Below are 17,837 nucleotides of genomic sequence, written 5' to 3' on the forward strand. Positions count from 1 at the left end.
TCGCCGACCTGCTGCCGACCGATCGAGCCTGCAACCCATCCCCTATGAATTCATCAATCCCGCGTTGGGGTCGCGCCCGCGGTACTGTCCTGCCAGCCCTAAAAGCCACCTACCTCATCCTCCCAAGTGACTACTACGCAGTCTGAGGAGCTGGAGAGATCCCAGAGAAACAAGACACCTTTTTGATGAAAATTGACGTAACAGCAAGAGAGAGACTCAGGCCAATTCGGCTCGAGCCTGATTCCAGAGCGGGGTTGCGCGAAGAATCCCTCCAACTCCCGGAGGATGACGGTGGAAGTCTCTCCATAGTTAGGCCATATTTCTATGATCCACGTTCCATAACGTTCCAATATCTAAACACGCGGACTAATGTTGACGCTGATGACGGATTGATATCGAGGCCGTCGCCTGCACCCTGTCCGGAGCCAGAATCGGAATATCCCGGTAGGCACCGGCGCCGGCACTCTGACGGAAACCCGGAAGAGAAACCTCATGAAAGAACCTCCGCAGGAAACCCTCAGGACGCCCCAGGCCGAGACAGCCCGCTCCACTCGAACCCTCTCAGCACACGCAGCCGAATCACGAAGCCCCACGCGAAATACCAGTTGTGCATTGGAGTCTCGGGACAAGGCCATGGATTGAGAGTCCCCATGATACCTCGCTTGGAAAGAATTCGCCGTGAATTGATTACCTATGGAATCGCTTGCCCTAAAGCACCTCGCTAAGAGACACGGCTGGAGTAGTCACGTCAGGACCCTATAATTTCCTAATGACTCTGAAAGAGGCTCTGACACTATCACACGGAGAACGAAATTTCGCCACACGGTAAGGCATCGAGGGATCAGGAGTGTAGCGACGCTGCCTCTGAAGTGTGAAGTCGTATCCGGATTCATCATGAGGACGAATCGAGCAGATGCGCCAAGCAGAAGCTCGATGTTAGAAGCAGCCGATGATAGAGCGGATTGCGCACCGTGCTCTCCTTTTCCCAACGAAAATAAAACAAGAACGAAGCGAAACGACACTGAAACTCGATCCTCGAGCTTCCTCGAAAGCGCGTGACATGGAGTGACATGGAGCGCAGTAGACGAGCAGCTTGGGGAGAGTGTTTTGCTCGTCGTTTGCGGCACATGATGATGACACTGGAGAAGATTTTCGTCCACCTCCTTGGCAACAACACTGGACACTCATAGGCAAGACACTCGCGAATAAACTCACTCACTCACTCACTCACTCACACACACACACAGTCTGCTGTGACGCGGTGCTGGTGCTGCTGCCGTCTTGCTGATTGCCGTTGGTTTCTGTGAAGTTTTCTCTTTCTGTGTTGGCTTTCTCTACACAACAGACACCACGCATCGTCTTCCGTCGATCTGTGGGTTTTCCGAACCATCGAATCGTCGGTTATCGGCTGGTTTGACGGCCGAGTCGAAATCGACGACTACACCTGCGCGACAGCGGTGTTGGGGAATGACATCGAGTGTCAAGTTCTGAAGTGAGGGATCGGTGCAGGGATCTACGCTTTGTTCGTCGTTTCGAAAAGGAGAGAAATACTGGTGTTCGCAACGTGAATGCAGACTCGCTCATTGGACGAACCGAATGGTTGATCGTAGGAACGCGGAGAATCCTCTACCTGATCAACCGATAACGGCTCCATGATGAGGTTTCTAGTCTTCTCGGTGATTTTCCTGAGCGTGTCGTGGGTCAGAACCGCTAGCGGACAGAGCCCGGCTACTCCGGAATACGATTTTCTGCTGCGTTCGATCGGGTGAGTGAGGTTTTCTCCATCACGCAGACGCGATCCGCGACCGCTCAACCTTGCGGGAGGGTCGCTCCGACTGCCGGGAGTTTGAGGTTACCATGTTGTTGTTTACTTGACGCTCCCGGTAAGCTCGTAACCGCCACTCGACTCCGCCGTGCCGAGAGTCCTTTCGGAGACTCGATTGCGATTCCGACTGCGGAGTTTCTCTGCGATGCGTGATTAACTAACTGAAGGTCGGATGTCTGCTTGTCGCAAATGATTCCCTCTCTAGGCAGGCTCTCGAAAAAGAAACCCTCGGAGGATTGCGAGCTTTTATCAGCCTCGGGCCTCTGTTGTGAGCAGCGACATCAGTGACAGCGGCGGGAGCTGTGATGCTCGATAGCCGCCAACCTGTTCTCTAGCAGAGCCTACCGGGAAGACCCCAAGAGCTTCGAGACCTTCGGGAACGGGCGGGTCAGAGGAACTTTCCGCGAAAGTTCATGGATTAAGAATCTAGGGATCATTTTTCTCCAATTGACCGACTCCTCTCGAGCGCTACCCGCTGATCCATTTCCTTTTCCGAACGAGTCCCGTGATTTCCTGATTCTCGGAGCCCTATTACCCGAGCACTTACCCTCGTCGATACGCAAGCCCTAATATTCTCCTGAATCATTTTTTTTCCCGGAAGAAACGCGATCCGGGTGTCGAACTCCAGCAATGGCCTTGCTCTGGATTTATTCAAAAGAGTTTCGGACCAGTACAATGTATTCATTGCGCCTTTCTCGATCTCGACCGTGCTGGCGATGACGTACCAGGGAGCAGCTGGAAGGTCAGCCGAGGAACTCGCTCGCGTGATGGGTGAGCAGCGTTATTGTTTGAATATAATAGGATCATCGTCTATGCCGTCTTGTTCTCGCCTGCATGCTGACGGGACTGATTCATGATAGTGGCACTGAGGACTCACCTTGCCCCCACAGGATACAGTCATACGAAGGATTTGCGTCAATCCTTGTTGGATGGTTTTAAGTCAGCGCGGACTCTGATCAGTCAGGAAACCGGTCAAAACGACTTGATCGATCTCAACATGATGCAGGTCGACGCGAGATTGAAAATACTCCCCGAAATGAAGCAGAAGCTCACGACCTATTTCGGCACAAACGTCGAAGAGGTGAGCTACAACACTACGAAAAATCCTCGAGACTCGGATACTTAGGTCGCTCGGCGTCAGAGCTCCGTGAAGGGGTCGCTAAGAAGACTTGGAAATCCAGGTGAACTTCGCTCGCGCGGATACGCTGAAAATCCTGGATACGCTTGTAGCGGTGAAAACGAAGGGGAACATCAAGAAAGCCTTCGGCGACAAGGAAATACCGCCGAACACGGTCATGGTGCTGGCGAACATCATCTACTTCAAAGGTAGATCCCCAACATCCGGAGGAGCGAACATAATCTTTTCGCAGGCGCAGCGCAGTGATCTAGTGAAGTATTTGCTCAGTCAGGGCATCCGTGCGGCGGCGCGTTAATATTGAACGATGCATCCGACTCGAGAGTTTTCTACGGAGCTCATTTGATGGATACTTCGACCCTTGCAGGGATATGGGAAAAACAATTCGATGCTAAAAACACCGTGCGCGGAACGTTTTTCAACGAAGGACAGAAAGCGTATGCCAAGGAAGTCGACATGATGAGAATGTTGGATTACTTCCAATACGCCTATTATCCGAAGTGAGTGCTCATCTATGGACTCCCTAAATATCTGGTCGTGTACCCCCGACAGGAAAGGGGGAGAAGTAATTCTCACCCAAAATGTCGTGAGCGGACTTGGGGAAAGATCGTCAGGGAATGCGCTCCCTTCCATAAATGACATAAGAATGGTTGAGTTGAGCTCCCACATTGTTGAGCTCCCGCTAGGTTCTCCCGGCGACTTCTCCGTTACCTATATCTTCCAAGACATGACTTCGGGGTCGTTCCTCGACGGTTGAGGGATGAGCGCATTGCTGACTGAGAGCAAAATGACGTGTGTACATCAGGCGTAAAAGGGCACGAGCAGAAGCATGGGACGGGTCCTCACGGAGGTCAGGGAAGGAGCGGGATCCGTCCAGAGAGAAGTCCCTCTCTTGTCGAACAACAGGGGTAGCTCCACATTGCTCTCTTGAACTAGACGCTGGATGCCCCGAGTTCTCCCGTCAGATATTCCTCGTGAATGTCACCGCATCCCGGAATCGCGAGGATTCCTGAGATTGACCTTTGACGAACGCTCCTGGATGTGGACACGTCCATACTCGTTCCAATAATCCCTCCAAGCATCACGACGATCATCATACAAGCAACAATTCGAGCGCAATGCTCTGGGACGGAGGCCATGTGTTCCGAGTTCCTACGATCTAAAAATCATTGTCCGCCTTCCAGGCTGAGATTGCAGGCCCTCGATCTTGGCTACAAAGGATACCAATTGCGGATGCTCATACTACTACCCGATGATGCATCCAAGATGGGAAGCATTATCGACAACCTCAAGGTATCGAATTCAATACGGAATCGAAAGTCTTATGGCGATCCGAATCGCTCGTTGGAGCTGAATCCTAGCTATTGAAAATCCTGTAGGAACTACCGGAACTTATAGGAAGCGAAGAATATTATTATTAGCTAGATTAGCTATCATTCCAGGCGGAACGAGAAGTTATCTATCTCAAGTTTCAAGATCGAGAAATGTACAAAAATACAGAGCGACGGGAGTATTTGATGAGATCAACGTCAGAAAATTTCGCATATTCAAGCGTGCCGCGATTATCTGAGCGTTCGGATCTGGGCGAGAATTATCGCAGAGACCTTCTGAGAGTTGCTGGTCATTATCTGTCGATGGATCTGCAGAACTCTTTTCCGCTCTTGGTATTCTTTGCTGAAGCGGAGCTCGCAATTCTTGGTCACAACGATTCACTGAGGAAAAAAGAGGAAGTTGCAATGCGATATCATATTCGTATGGATTCCACGAGTTACATCAGAACATCCTGCGAACGTTTGCCTTCAAAGAATAGATTGGAGCTCTTCCATACGAGTCTCGGAGGGGGAGAAGGTCCCCTTCACAAACTTGCTTCCTGGAGAGTAGCCGAAAGAGCACGATCAGATATTTGAGCGTATCGTGCCTATGCGATTCCCTGTCGGCTCCGTTCTAGCCCTGGATTATATTTCTCCCCGCTATTCGAGTAGATATCGCAAGATCTTCATTGGAATCGAATGAGAGTTTCTGGAGAGGGAACACTCGGTGATAAATGAGCATCCTTTTCAAAAGGATAAGACTTCGAAATTTAGTGAAAAGGAGAATTTCTGGCTGAATTTCGCAACGATGTCGAACTCCGGTCAATCATCCATACATTCGAAGTTGAAATCTCAGAAACTCAGAACGGGAATTCTGCTTATTGGTTTTCCCGCCGCGCTGCCTCACCAGCTGGATTGAACTTCCTCGTGTGCCGACCTATGTCCCGATCGTTATTTATGAAGGAGGAGTTTTGTGGAGCATTTTTATGCAATTCAGTTTGGAGAAATGGGATTAACGTTTTTCGAACTTAAATTAGGTTGACGACTTGACAGAAATCGTCTTGGCGCTGGAGCCCCAGCTCGTGGAAATTGAACTTCCTAAATTCAGGGTGAGGAAATTTTCCATTAATTGTCGTTTCCTCTCTGAGCTGTAATGTGATTTCAGCGGCTGGCGAAACGTGTGTCTCGAGATGTTACTTTTCGCTCTCATTTTTCTGTTGCTCAAGGCCGGCTCGGATTCCTCATGCAGCGACCGTTAGCGGAGAACATCAATTTCTTGAATACTAACGGGAATTCCAGCCTCGTAGATGGAGTATTCAGGCCGCTGTCAACATCTGTGTGGAATGAGTACGAAATTTTATTTCATGAAGTTTATTTCAATCAGGTGAGCTCTCAGCTGAATATGAAGGAGTACCTACAGAAGATGAGCATGCGAGCGCCGTTCGATCCCAACCAAGCCGAGCTGCCCTATTTCACTGGATACGACAATCTCTACATAAACGAATTCTGGCACCAAGCCGTCATTGACGTGAGTTCGATTTGAATCGCTCGGCCTCTTGCATACGTCGAATGTCCAAAGTGAGAGTTCAATGGAAATTCCAACCCCCCCATCCAGGTCAACGAACAAGGAACGACTGCAGCTGCTACAACCGTTGCAGCTCATGCAACTCGAGCGAAATTCGTGAAATTCCAGGCGAACGAACCTTTCATCTTCCTCATACGCGACTCCCGAACGAATCTGATAATCTTCGCCGGGAAAGTCTCCAGGCTATGAGGGAACGCCGAAGAGTTCCGTCGAGCAGTTTCCGGAATGCCTTGACTGGTGTCGTCTGACAAAATAAATTCAATTTCCTCGAGAACAATCGATGTGTTTCGCCACCGTTTCTGTTTCTCTCCTCCGAAACAAGTCAGGTGTCTCCGCCTTGCGAAGAAGCATTATTGTTTCCTCGAAGAACATATCTCTTCGATGGAACTCGCTGCCGATCGAAATAAGGGGAACGGAAATATGGAACGGTGATGCAATCTCGCCGAACCGTATCGAGACTTATGGATGTAGCGAACGAGAAAATTAAGCTATGAATATTAATGGCTCTCTTTCGAACACCTGCGACTCAGTACTTCAACACAACCCGGTCGCTCGCCGTCCTCCGCTGACTTGTCGCGTTGCGAGTTGCGAGACAAACCGTCAAGTTTCGTCAAGGAGCGACGAGACGGTCGAATCGCGAGCACAGCTAGCAGGGATTCGCGTGCTCGTCGTACATCGAGCAGAGACGCCACGCCAACTGAGCTCGTAAACTATTCGTCGGCAGAGGCTTCTTTCTGGGGAGGCTCGCGGAGGAGTTCCAATGAGTTTACCTTGGTTCTTGCAGCTTGAAAACATACGGGTCCCGATCATGATCCGCCGCGCCCTATGGTGCTCTAGAAGCCCTTGGCGGGAGCAACAACACGGGATGCTTCATCCCGGGAAAAATTCCCATGCTGCGATCTTGCAAGTATTCCCGAAGTATGTATTCAGGAGATTCAGAATTCTCCTGAGTCTGCGGATTCTTTTACTTTTCTGAGGATTGAACATATTGGATTGATTCATGAAGATTCGCTCATCGCAAAGAAGAATTATTCGGAGCGGAGGGAATTCGCATTCGGCGTCGGGGTCTGAGAGTTTTCCTCCCTCGAAGTAGCTCTCGCGGCTACACGATTTCTCGTCTTGTTGACAAATATTCTGAATGAGTTTCGCCAGATCGGCCAGCGTCGGCGGTGACGTCGGATGTCAGCATTGTACATAGAATGCCTTACACGTTCCAAGGCTAGTATTCTGTGCAAGGCGAATTCGCTTGAAGTTGAGGCTTAACATGGGCTACGCTGCTTTTTTTCTTTCTATTCTTCCGGCTGGAATCAGACTTGATATTATCTACAGAGTACTAGCGACGCCGGATGAAGTTTATCCCCTCCCGTTCCAGTGACTTTAGGCGAAGCCGTTCGAGGTTTCGATAGCAATCCGGATCCTATCTCTCGAGTTCCGCAAGGAAGGAAATTGATGTGAATGTTCTTGTTTCCTCTCCCTATCGGTGGGAATTCTCCGTGTTTCTGATCAAGAATTCATGTTCGGGAAGTCTCCTCTTAATTTTCGGGCTGACCTCCCCACGAAGTTTCGGGGCTCCGCTGGGTCGAATGCGCGGGATCCCGGTCCCATTCAATCGCGAGGGCGGAGTCAGAGCTCCGACCGCAATACTTCACCGGACCCAGGAGCGGAACTCACTCGGAGGAACAAGCACCCGGTGTCGCGGGAAGATGCACGCGAGAGATCTCTACGGAAGGGAGATAGCCGAGGAGTTCGCTCCGGTAATTGCTACAGGAAGCCCTTTCATAGATTCCATCGATCGCTATGCTTTTGGGAGAATAGAAAAATTTGATCGTTGAAATCCATGGTCCTTCCCTCAATATAGGGATTCGAGGCTCAGGATGAATGGCCGGACTACTCTGCTGAACTCTCAGCACCCCGAAGCAACGTCAGTCCCGCAGTCTCCAGAGCGGCAAAAGTTGAACAAAAGGAGGCAGCTCGAGAATCATAGCTGAACAAGAGCTTCTCTCAGGGTTTTTTCTGGTGAGCAGCCAATGCGTTCTACGCGATAGAGCCTAAAGTATTGGCGGTGGAGGGGACGCTTTTAGACCGCCGTACCTATATTTCCGGAAAGCAAGGGGGTGACTCCGCGCCACCGTCGCGCCGACGTATATCGACCGCAAAAACGACGACGACGTCGACAGCAGAAAGTCCCGACGGACAGAGCTGTGGTGACGGCTGGTGACGGCCGGTGACGTCAGCGGACGAAAGATCCAGCACGCAAGTCGACCATGCTTTAGCGACGTTTTTTTTCGTTGGTTACGATTCTGAAAGAAGATTCCCCTCCACCACGCCAGTCGGTCGGTCGGTCGGTGAGTAGTGAGTGAGTGAACGGAGAGAACACCGCCGCTGACCATCGCCTTCGCGTCAACTCCTTGGTGCCTTTGCTTTTATCTCGTACAGCGCGAAAGGAGACACCGACAATTGTTCTGCAACACTGTGTGTGTGGCTCGAGTGCCACCTCGTCGTCGGGAAACGTTCAATCCGTCCACGATGATGTTCAGAACATTAATGCTGTGCGGATGCATCGCCATGGTTGCAGTGATGGCGGAGGACCGCGCACCGATCGACAAGGATACGAGGAAAGCTGTGTCGGTGTTCAATGTGTTCGGAGAGAAAGTGTATCGCGAACTCAGCCGACGGGAAGGCAACATTTTCCTGTCGCCCATATCGGTATCGGCAATCGTCGGCATGATTCATCTCGGTGCTCGCGGCAAAACCGCCGAGGAAATGGAGGACGTACTCGGCTTGCAAAAGTTCGCACTGAACGGTTCAACGCTGCACGAGGCCGTTCGCAAACTAATAACTACCCTCCTGCCGCTCGTCGACCAGTTCGACCTACAAATCGCGAACGGCGTTTTTGTCACGGACGGGCTCCAGGTGAACGTCCAGTATCGAGATGGTCTCAGTCGTTTCTACAAAGCCGGCTTGTACTCGGCGCCGCTCAAGGATCAACCCGAGGAGGCGGTTTCCGACCTCAATCATTGGGTTAAGGATCAGACCAATGGGAAAATCCCGGTTCTCCTCGAAAGGCCTCTGCCTGCGACGATCCCTCTCGTGATGCTGAACGCCGTTTACTTCCGAGGAAACTGGCTCCATCCGTTCAGGAACGAGTCGACGAAGAGAAATAAATTCTACGGATCGAGTAGGGTGAACGACAACGTCGAGCTCATGTACCAGGAAGGAGCTTTCATCCACATCGACACGCCGCAATATCAGGCCGTGGAGCTCCCTTACAAGGGCGAGGATATCGTGATGATTGTTATTTTGCCAAAAGACAGCAAGGATCTCTACCGACTCGAACAGACGATAAGTTACAAAGACATTCGAGACCAACTCAGTTCGGTCATCAAGCAAAGGGTCAAGCTCACGCTGCCCAAATTCTCACTGAACCTCGGCTACGACATGCGGGGTCCTCTCCAAGACGTGGGCCTGAACTCGATGTTCTCGCCGCGCCACGCGAACTTGACAGGCATATCGCGATTTCCTGTGATAGCTCTTGACACTATCTACCACAAGGCTATTGTGGACGTCAACGAGGAGGGCACAATAGCGTTGGCGACAACCACCGGCATCAATCGGCATTCGAGTCTCATGAATCCGCAGGTGGCTGAGTTCAAAGCAGATCGTCCGTTCCTTTTCATAATCGAAGACGTCGAATCGAACGCGGTTCTGTTCGTAGGCCGTGTCAGCGATCTGTAGCAGCCGTCGCGACGGTCTTGGGGCCGTCGAGTAAGACCGCTCCGTAAATACATTCTAAAGCCAAATATGCAATCTCGGAACTCGTACTGTAAATAGTTCAATAACTCACGCTGCTCAAGAGAAAAGGAAACATGTACAAGTGTCTCAAGGGCCGCGGGACGGAGATAAATCGCTGATTTCAAAAACCACGTCTTCATCTGTTCGTTTCCATTGTCGACTGCAAGAATTTCAGGGTGCGGTATTGAGCCAATGGGCTCGATTTTTTTTCCTTTCCTTCCTCAATGGATAGCACATGCGTCGCTCCTCGGCGCAACGATTAGGAGGTGGAGATCGAGTGTCTGGTCCATGAGAAAGCGCTCGCTTGGATCATTTGTTCCTCAAGGAGCTCTAAATTGATGCTTGCGCGAGCGTCGTTGTGACAAAACGACGCTTGACCACTCTATTCTTTCGCCAGCCAGCCAGGTAAGTTGACGGACAGACAGACAGGCAAACAGTCACCCGTCCGTCCATCAGCAGATCTTAGATCTCAAAAGAAGGCGAACAAGCTACGAACGATGTCTAATAATCCGCGCTGAAACTCGAAGGCCACCACATTTATCCGAACGACTGGGGAAGCAGATTGTCTTTTCCCGAATCGGCTCTTCTCTCCGATCGTTGGCGGCGTCCACATGTAAATCCACCGCTGTCAAACACCTCAATCAAGGCGGATCTTCTTCGGCTGAGTTTCTCTTTCCTGTTTCTCGCTCGACTTGTCACTTTAGATGAGTATTTGTTTGCCCAAACATCGACAGCCGGAAACTCAAAGTCTTTTTCTATCAGGCATGCCATTCTGAACGGAAACAATTTCGGCGAGCTCGAAATTCGATCCGCCCGAGATACGATTAGAATAATGGCCCAGTGAAGGGATCAATTCCAGCTCCAGTCCGTGGTTCTGAGGGACATACGGCTTACTAGAATTTCGACTCTCAGGGAGTTGCCCCTCAAATTGTATCCCGGACCTGCCCTGAATTCAAACAATGCCAGCTGTCGGGGCTTAGGAAACAGGCCGTGACGTAGGGTAAACGCAAGCCATCGGGAGAGAAACCACAATCACAAAACGGAAAAGGACTCCGATGCACCGTGATTCGAGCATTCGGGATAGGAGTAGAAGCAACCGATGAGGCTTGCCGAGGAAGTGGACTCACTCATCGCCAGTGGTAGGATGACAGAACGTCGAAATTCAATTTCGATGGTTATATATTGTGAGCAGCGGCGCGGCGTCGCCAAGGGATCCACGCGCTCGCGATCCTACAGGAGCTTTCACATTCAATCATTTGGCGGATTCTAAGCTCGAATCCTCCGGGAGCCACCGGTAGCCCACCTGGAAAGTGAGATAAGGGCTCTCGGTCCGGAATCTGATTATGGGTGGATAGGGAAACGACAGTGCGCACAGAGCGTGGCGTTCGAAATTATCCGGGCATAGAACTAGCCAGAGTTTCCCGCGACCAAAAAGCGCCCTCTCTCCATCGACCAATTCCCTTATTCGGGGAGTGAATATTTCTTTGGAAAGCTTTCGTTCCCTCGCCTGTGTCCCGCGCGATGAAGGGAAGCGTGAATTCTGAATATCCGCTCCAGAATCCGTATAAGGAGAAATTCGCGATGTTTGCCGTAAAGAAGCGCTTTTGGTTGTTCTTCCGAGAGCTCATCTTTTCGATTCTGTCAAATCTGGAATTCTCAACGTTCACGGAATTCCGAGGCCGGTCAGGAATCGACAGGAAAACGATTGTGATTCTCCGGGCGTACACTGCACAGAATTCCGGACAACCTTCCATCGGTCATTCTCTGACACCTCTCCGCACGAGAATGCATCTACCGGTGAGAAACACGTGTATCTTCCTGGAATTTATTGGTGGAGATGCGAATTTCAGATGTGAGACGCGATGCAGAGTTATTGTCATTCTTCTCGAGAGAATTGCGTCATTCTCTTCATCATGCGCGATTTCCTCATTCTTGCAGTGACGAGCTGAGCGATGAGAAGAAACCTCTGTAGGGTGAGCTGCTACAGTCATGGGTCATTGGTATGGCGGAAGATCGTCCGCGGAATCCGATAGAAACCGAGGAGAAACGAAAAGGAAGAACTCGGAACGCAACGAACGGAAGACAGAGGTTCAAAGGAAGCCAAACGAGGAAGTGCCTCGCAAGATCCTCGGTCGCTGCGAGTCGCTTGGAGCCACAAATGTCAAAACAGTGTCCGCTGAGTGGAAACACATCAAGACTAGGCCATTCCGATTCGATTGAGCGGGAATCCGATTATCAGGAGTCGAAATCAGTGGAGCCCATACGGTCGGGACTCTCCGGAAGCGACCCGATCAAACAGAGGATCCCATCAACCGCTATTCCCATGAAGCGGAATTCACTGTATGCCTCGATCTCGCGGCAAGTACTCAAAAAGATACTATCTCAGAAGTCAAAATCACAAAAACCAGAATCGCAGAAGCCGGAATCGCAAAAGCGAGAATTCTCATAGGCCAGAATTCTCATAAGCCGGTGCTACCGCGGATTCGAAGGAAGGAGTACGAAGACTCGGAGTTTAACATATGGGGCTAAATATGACTCCATTTGTAATACGAATATTGTCATACAAACCCAATGACAACAATCCGGAGCCGCGCAGACAAGGTGTCGAACAACATCACTCGGGAAGAAACTTGTCACGTGTGCATCGCAATACTGTTCCTAAATTTTCGGAGACTATCCCGGAACCTTCTAATGATTGCGGGCTGTCCTGTGATACTCAAGGCCAAAAGTAACATCCCTCGAGCCCGACTCGGAAGTTGTCGAGTCCTTCGAGAGACCTTGTCTTCGAGTAGAGACGTCGAGACTGGGAACCGCAATCGCGACTGGGATCCGAGATCAACCTGTCCGGGAAGACTACAAAGATTCGGAGACAAACCCTGATTCACTGACTACTTTTTATTCTGATCTTGGGTCATTCTTCAACACATCACCGAACTCACATTCATCACTCAGATAATATTCACACAACACTACAGCTCATGGAACGACAAAGCCTTTGTTAGCAGCTGAAACCTGCAGCGGCCACTCTCTGTGCGACGTTCCGTCTCCTCTGAGGTACCAGTACATCTCTAGAGCGACACTTCGCGCGTGCGCGTTTATCGTTCCGGAATCAGAAACGCAGGCTCACTTGCGATGAAAGATACAAGAGCTTCGTTGCGCATCGGGAGGCGCCGACTGGGCGACGGTCCATTCCGGCTCATGAGAACTCTGCCTTCTGCGATTCGGGCTTCTACGATCCTGGTTTCTGCGATTCTGGCTTCTGCGATTCTGGCTTCCGTGTCTGAACCCTCAAAAACTAACGCTATTCCCTGAGACTTGATGTCTACGAGTCTGATAGCGCGAGTTTTCTGCGAACGTCCTTCCTCATGACTCGAGGGCGTCTTCCAAGCGAAATCAGATGAATACCTACTCGTCTTCTGAACTGACAGAAATCGCAGAAATTGCGGGAAATATACGGAAGTCGCCAACGACCCCTGGATGCGCGGAATGCGACATAGAGATAGATCCGATCCTTCCGTATTTCACCTGAGATTACAGAGCTCCGACATTCCCTCATGGCTCTCCGGGAGGACTCGAAGTTTCCTACATCCGGTGAGTGGACCAGCTATGGGAAACGATTGAGCTCTTATCGAACACATCCTCCTGGCGAAGAAACACCGTCCTTTTCCGGGAGCACCCTCGACTGCGCAAGGGACATCCCGTGACTACAGATGGGGCACCTCAGACCAGCTCCAGTTTCCGCCAAGGAGCTCGGCCGCAGAGACGATCGAATGTGCCCGGATCCCGATGCTGCCTCACGGCTGGAAACGGAGCTTGATGATTCCGCGCTCCTCGTGTGGCCCTATTCGTAGCTCGAGACTCCCTAATCGAAGTACTGCTGCTGGTCTGCCAGTACCATGACTAGGGGTGGGAATACGACGCTATCGCGTCAAGGGCTCTTCGTGCTCCCTGCATCTCCAGGCGATTCCCACAAAGACTATGAGGGTCAAGGAATGCCGTGAATTCCCGGAGGAATGCTGCACTAAATTCCCGGCAGCAGTCATTGACGAGAAAATCGAGAACGCTCCACAAACCAGGAACTTCAGGAACGATTTCGGAAAACTCATCCAGCAAGCTACAAAGGAGAATCGACGGAAGCGCATGAAGGCCACCCTTGTAATAAGAGCTCGGACTCTATGCGGAGGGTGCAGAAGACTCTCTCACGTCAAATCGATGGAATCCTAGTCGAATGCTAATGGATGCGGCAGAGGTTGGCGATCGGCCTTCTCCGAATGTTGTGCAAATCTCTCTTACTCCCGAATCCATTACATTCACCTTGCTGGTTTCCTAATAGAATGGGCTGCTATCTAGAGCTCAATCCCTGCTCGACCTATACCATGATGGGCAAGGCTCAATCTTTTCGCGTCACTGGCTCGAGTGTCTACGATAGCTCTTCCATGTAGACAGCAACATTCAGTGTAATCCACTGCATCCGAATCCCACGATCATATGCCACAGCGTCTGAATCTATCGGTCAGACAGGCGGGGTCGGAGCTAAGGAAAACTCGCTGAACGAGAGTGATGGATCCATCGGTATTCATCTCACGGCCTTCTTCAGCGGTCCGAAGACAAGGATACTCAGAAGCTGGAGCATATAGACCGCATTCAGCAAGAGGGGGGAGGGGGCAATGTCGTTTGCAACACACGGGGAGACACCCCCCCACCTTCAGATGCGATCGATGAGTGTCGACACAAGAGCAGAAGCCACCTCTCAGGCAGACGAGACTGGTCAAGCAGCGTGAATTTGACTCCAGAACGAAAAGGTATCCCCGAGGTACCGCGCAATGCGGACGTCATCCGAAGTCGACGAACGAAGACTGCCCTCGGCGCATGACGGAACAGGACACCACGGGCTCTTCTCTCCAGGAAGATACATTCTCACCAGAGGAGTTTCCTCTCCGAATAGGACTTTCGCCTAACACTACCCAGACGACTCTTCGGAAGACAAAGGCAACCCTTAATACTATAATAAAAGATCTGTGAGCGCAACACAGCTCACCCCTGAAGAAAAGGGATCATATGTGCATATGAAAAGATCAAATAAATCCAATCCAATCCAAGACTCAGCTTCTTCGGGGGGAATCGGAAATATGCATGACAGGATCACCAACCCGATCGGGATTTGCCAAGCCGCGGAGGAGAAGTACTCGCCGCTCCGTGACAGCGTCTTAGGGCCTCGCTTCGGTTGACGGTTCCGTCGTGTATATCGAGCGCTCAACTAGGATCTTCGAGAACTGATGAGTGATTCCTTTTATTGAGGTCTGCTCGGATTCCGTTTTTATGAGCTGAGATTCCGCTCTCGGACAGACTTGCAAGACTGCTCAAGGAGCGCTCCGAAATTTTGAGGTCAATATGCGGATGACCTTCGAAATGGAGCCGCAAGCTTATATAAGCCGAATCCATTTCCGCGGGACGTTCCGTCCTTTCTTCCGCCGACACTCTCGCGAGCTTGACATCTCGATCAGATTATCCAATAGCCGGAAAACCGGTCTGCACTTTGTGCTCTGCGCAGTTCGCGATTTTCTGTTCATCTCCCAAAGACAGCACCGAGAGAAGCCCCCCCCCCCGTTTGAGCCTCAGAGTGAGGCATCTCCCGACTCGAGGAGGAGCGAGGGATACCGAATCGAATTTCCGCGTTTCTCGGACTCGAGACAAAGCGTATTGCCCCCAGACCTCGTTGAGCGAAGCGGTGTTCCGGGTCGCGCGAGTAAGCTGATGGCTCTCAAATCGACTAGGTAACTTCTTCCCGGATTTGTCAGCGAGCGACCACGATTAGATCGGTTCTGAAAACATTGCGATGAGAGACTTTGCGTCGATCAGTCGAGGAGAATCCCCGTTACCGAAAGGAACCTCCACTGAGGAAACTCGCCCTCCCCCTCTTGAAAAATTGATATTCGGAGTACAGGTGCTGCCGATCCCCGCGAATGCTCATAAAGACCACGGATTCATTCGAAGAAATACTTCCGATGCGGATGGCGAGATATTAAACTTAACGCCATATGCGATGGTACAATATATTTTCCTCCGACGGACCCCCACAAGGAGACTTCTTGGGGCTCGTCGTCCGTCTTATAAACTGGAAACTACAAAAGCATCGGTCAAGAAAACTCGTCGAAGACAACTCATCCCGTCCGATTTCTCGGGGAAGAGGGACTGGCTATGCTCCGTCAAGGACCATCCAGGGCCCTCAGTCTTGAGCGTGGATCTGGCGGAGCCTTAAGTCCGTCCTAAAACATTTGGAAAAAAAAATTCCTAAAACTCCGTCCTCTGCGAACTGAGGAACTCCGCTGGAGGCCTCGTGTGAGCGAGAGGCTGGGAGCCTCTTCCCTACGCAACATAGGACCTATGCAGGGATGTCTGATCCCATGTACGTTGACGCGTTCGCCAGCTTGAGATCAAAGCTCTCGGGTGACTCCGCTGGATTTATGTATGAAGCTATTATTACTTCGTTTAGTGCCTCGATGATAACGGTGTCGTCTTCGGCTAGTTTGCGTCTCGCTTCCTTGAGCTTGCTGTTGTAGATCACCGCGACGCCGCCACTGAAGCGACCGGGGCCATCACTTTTCCTGGCCGGGCATTGTGCAATATGAAAGGAGGGGAACCTCAGGTCATCACTCAGCTCCCACGTCTTTGTAAAGACGAAAACGTCGTAGGCCTTCATTTGTTCTGTATCGATGACGAGCATCTTTCTTCAGAGGCCCTCACAATTCCAGAGTCCAATGGTACAGTCGGTATGATCAGGAGTTGATCGAGAGTGACTCACTATGCTTGCTTTCTTCAGGTACGCCAAGAAGCAATGCAGGCCTGTTCTCCATTCAGGGTCCCGGAGGCCGCAACGCCACGTAGAGCTGCTGGAGCCCCTGTGGGCGACTTTGTGTACATGACTCCTCAAAGTACTCCTATGAAGTCAACGCTGGCGTCGGGTGGCGGCACGCCCTGGTCGTCGACGAAAAAGTTGTTCCGCAAGCTGCGTCGCGCGCTGATGACTCCCGGTAGGAATGCGGGTCAGGAACCGAGGTAAGTCCCGAGTCCCGAGCGATTCTTCGAATTCCCGTGCGTGCACTCTTTGGAACGGGGGAGGATTCCGCGGGAACATCTCTAATTGTCATGTTTCCACGCCACAGGTACGTGAAACACACTTAGAACGTAGCCAAAGTACCTTATGTGGTCGACTATGGAGAACTCCTGCACAAACTCGAGACCAAACTGCAGGATCTCACTTACAAAACGGAAATCAAGGGATTCGTTTCCCGAGGGTGACGTAGTCGACGCGAAGGTCTGCTAGAAAATTCTCGAAGTTTGTGGGAGGCAGGTGACTACAGTCTGATTGTTCTGCCTCCTCGATCGGTTCCCGACCCCCAGCTCGAGCCGCATCGAGGGCTTTGGCTCCGAAGGCCTTGCTGAGAATGGTTCTCTCTCAAACGACGATCCTCGATCCTACTTGAATTCAATGATTTTTCGAGCGCATGGATATATTTTTGACAAACCTCAGAATCGACTCCAGCCAATGACTCTGAATTCAATCGGGGGAGCTGTAGTGTCATTGTTTTGTGGACACGAAGTCGTCTCGGCCCTAATTCGCTGTAGTACCTGAAAGCTGATTCTGCTCGAACATCCATGGCATTACTCATGAATTAAAATGTACATACAACACTCGTGACAGCTTGATACTAAGGCTCGTAGGACATCTTCAGATAAATAGTAAAACTTCCGCTATAGCGATTTTATGCCTGTTCTGATGATTTTTCTCCTCCCCGTTCATTTTGGAAGGAAATCTGCGTCAACCGTGGTACTGATCGAGTCCCGTGAATATGGAGCGGTTATTGCCACCGGCTCCTGGCAGGATGATTGAGAACGCGTAGAAAAGCTAATCATCTCTGCGAATGTTTATTCAACCCCCGAATAAAGTCTTCTCCAAAGCCGTTCGAAACGAGCAACGATCGCAAGGGTCTCACAACCATTCGCACCGGACGTTGGTGCTGGATCCTCTTCAAAAGTATTGGGACAAGGAGTCGGCTGCGAACACGGATATCGAATCGCAGCTGCTCGCCGCAAACTTCAAATACGCCGCGCAGCTCACGATCAGCGCACTGCAGAGAGGACGCCCCTCGAGACTACCTGAAATGAGAGTGATCAAGATGGAAGTCTCCG

At 51.0% G+C, this 17,837-nt stretch overlaps 2 protein-coding genes across 2 annotated transcripts; both read left to right on the forward strand.

Annotated features, from left to right (window-relative positions):
* The first annotated feature begins 1,153 nt into the window (after window positions 1-1,153).
* On the forward strand, window positions 1,154-6,129 carry LOC100901151 (leukocyte elastase inhibitor). Its single transcript, XM_029110554.1, has 9 exons — window positions 1,154-1,765; window positions 2,427-2,596; window positions 2,716-2,906; window positions 3,007-3,151; window positions 3,328-3,460; window positions 4,145-4,253; window positions 5,308-5,379; window positions 5,655-5,798; window positions 5,886-6,129. Exons 1-9 carry the CDS (start codon window positions 1,653-1,655, stop codon window positions 6,042-6,044), a joined length of 1,236 nt encoding a protein of 411 aa, XP_028966387.1. The 5' UTR covers window positions 1,154-1,652; the 3' UTR covers window positions 6,045-6,129.
* Window positions 6,130-7,034: 905 nt separating this feature from the next.
* On the forward strand, window positions 7,035-9,772 carry LOC114828013 (leukocyte elastase inhibitor-like). Its single transcript, XM_029110556.1, has 2 exons — window positions 7,035-7,091; window positions 8,292-9,772. Exons 1-2 carry the CDS (start codon window positions 7,035-7,037, stop codon window positions 9,588-9,590), a joined length of 1,356 nt encoding a protein of 451 aa, XP_028966389.1. The 3' UTR covers window positions 9,591-9,772.
* Window positions 9,773-17,837: the final 8,065 nt, after the last annotated feature.

This window comes from Galendromus occidentalis, unplaced genomic scaffold (assembly GCF_000255335.2).
Source record: "Galendromus occidentalis unplaced genomic scaffold, Mocc_1.1 scf7180000076742, whole genome shotgun sequence".
NCBI classification, from domain to species: Eukaryota; Metazoa; Arthropoda; class Arachnida; order Mesostigmata; family Phytoseiidae; genus Galendromus; species Galendromus occidentalis.

Bases quoted from the DNA above. Each gene is read 5' to 3' on its own strand.
- LOC100901151 (XM_029110554.1), top strand. From the start codon at position 1,653: ATGATGAGGTTTCTAGTCTTCTCGGTGATTTTCCTGAGCGTGTCGTGG. The intron at 2,597-2,715 runs GTGAGCAGCGTT...TTGCCCCCACAG, and splicing joins GGAACTCGCTCGCGTGATGG to GATACAGTCATACGAAGGAT. The intron at 2,907-3,006 runs GTGAGCTACAAC...TTGGAAATCCAG, and splicing joins TCGGCACAAACGTCGAAGAG to GTGAACTTCGCTCGCGCGGA.
- LOC114828013 (XM_029110556.1), top strand. From the start codon at position 7,035: ATGTCAGCATTGTACATAGAATGCCTTACACGTTCCAAGGCTAGTATT. The intron at 7,092-8,291 runs GCGAATTCGCTT...TATCTCGTACAG, and splicing joins AGGCTAGTATTCTGTGCAAG to CGCGAAAGGAGACACCGACA.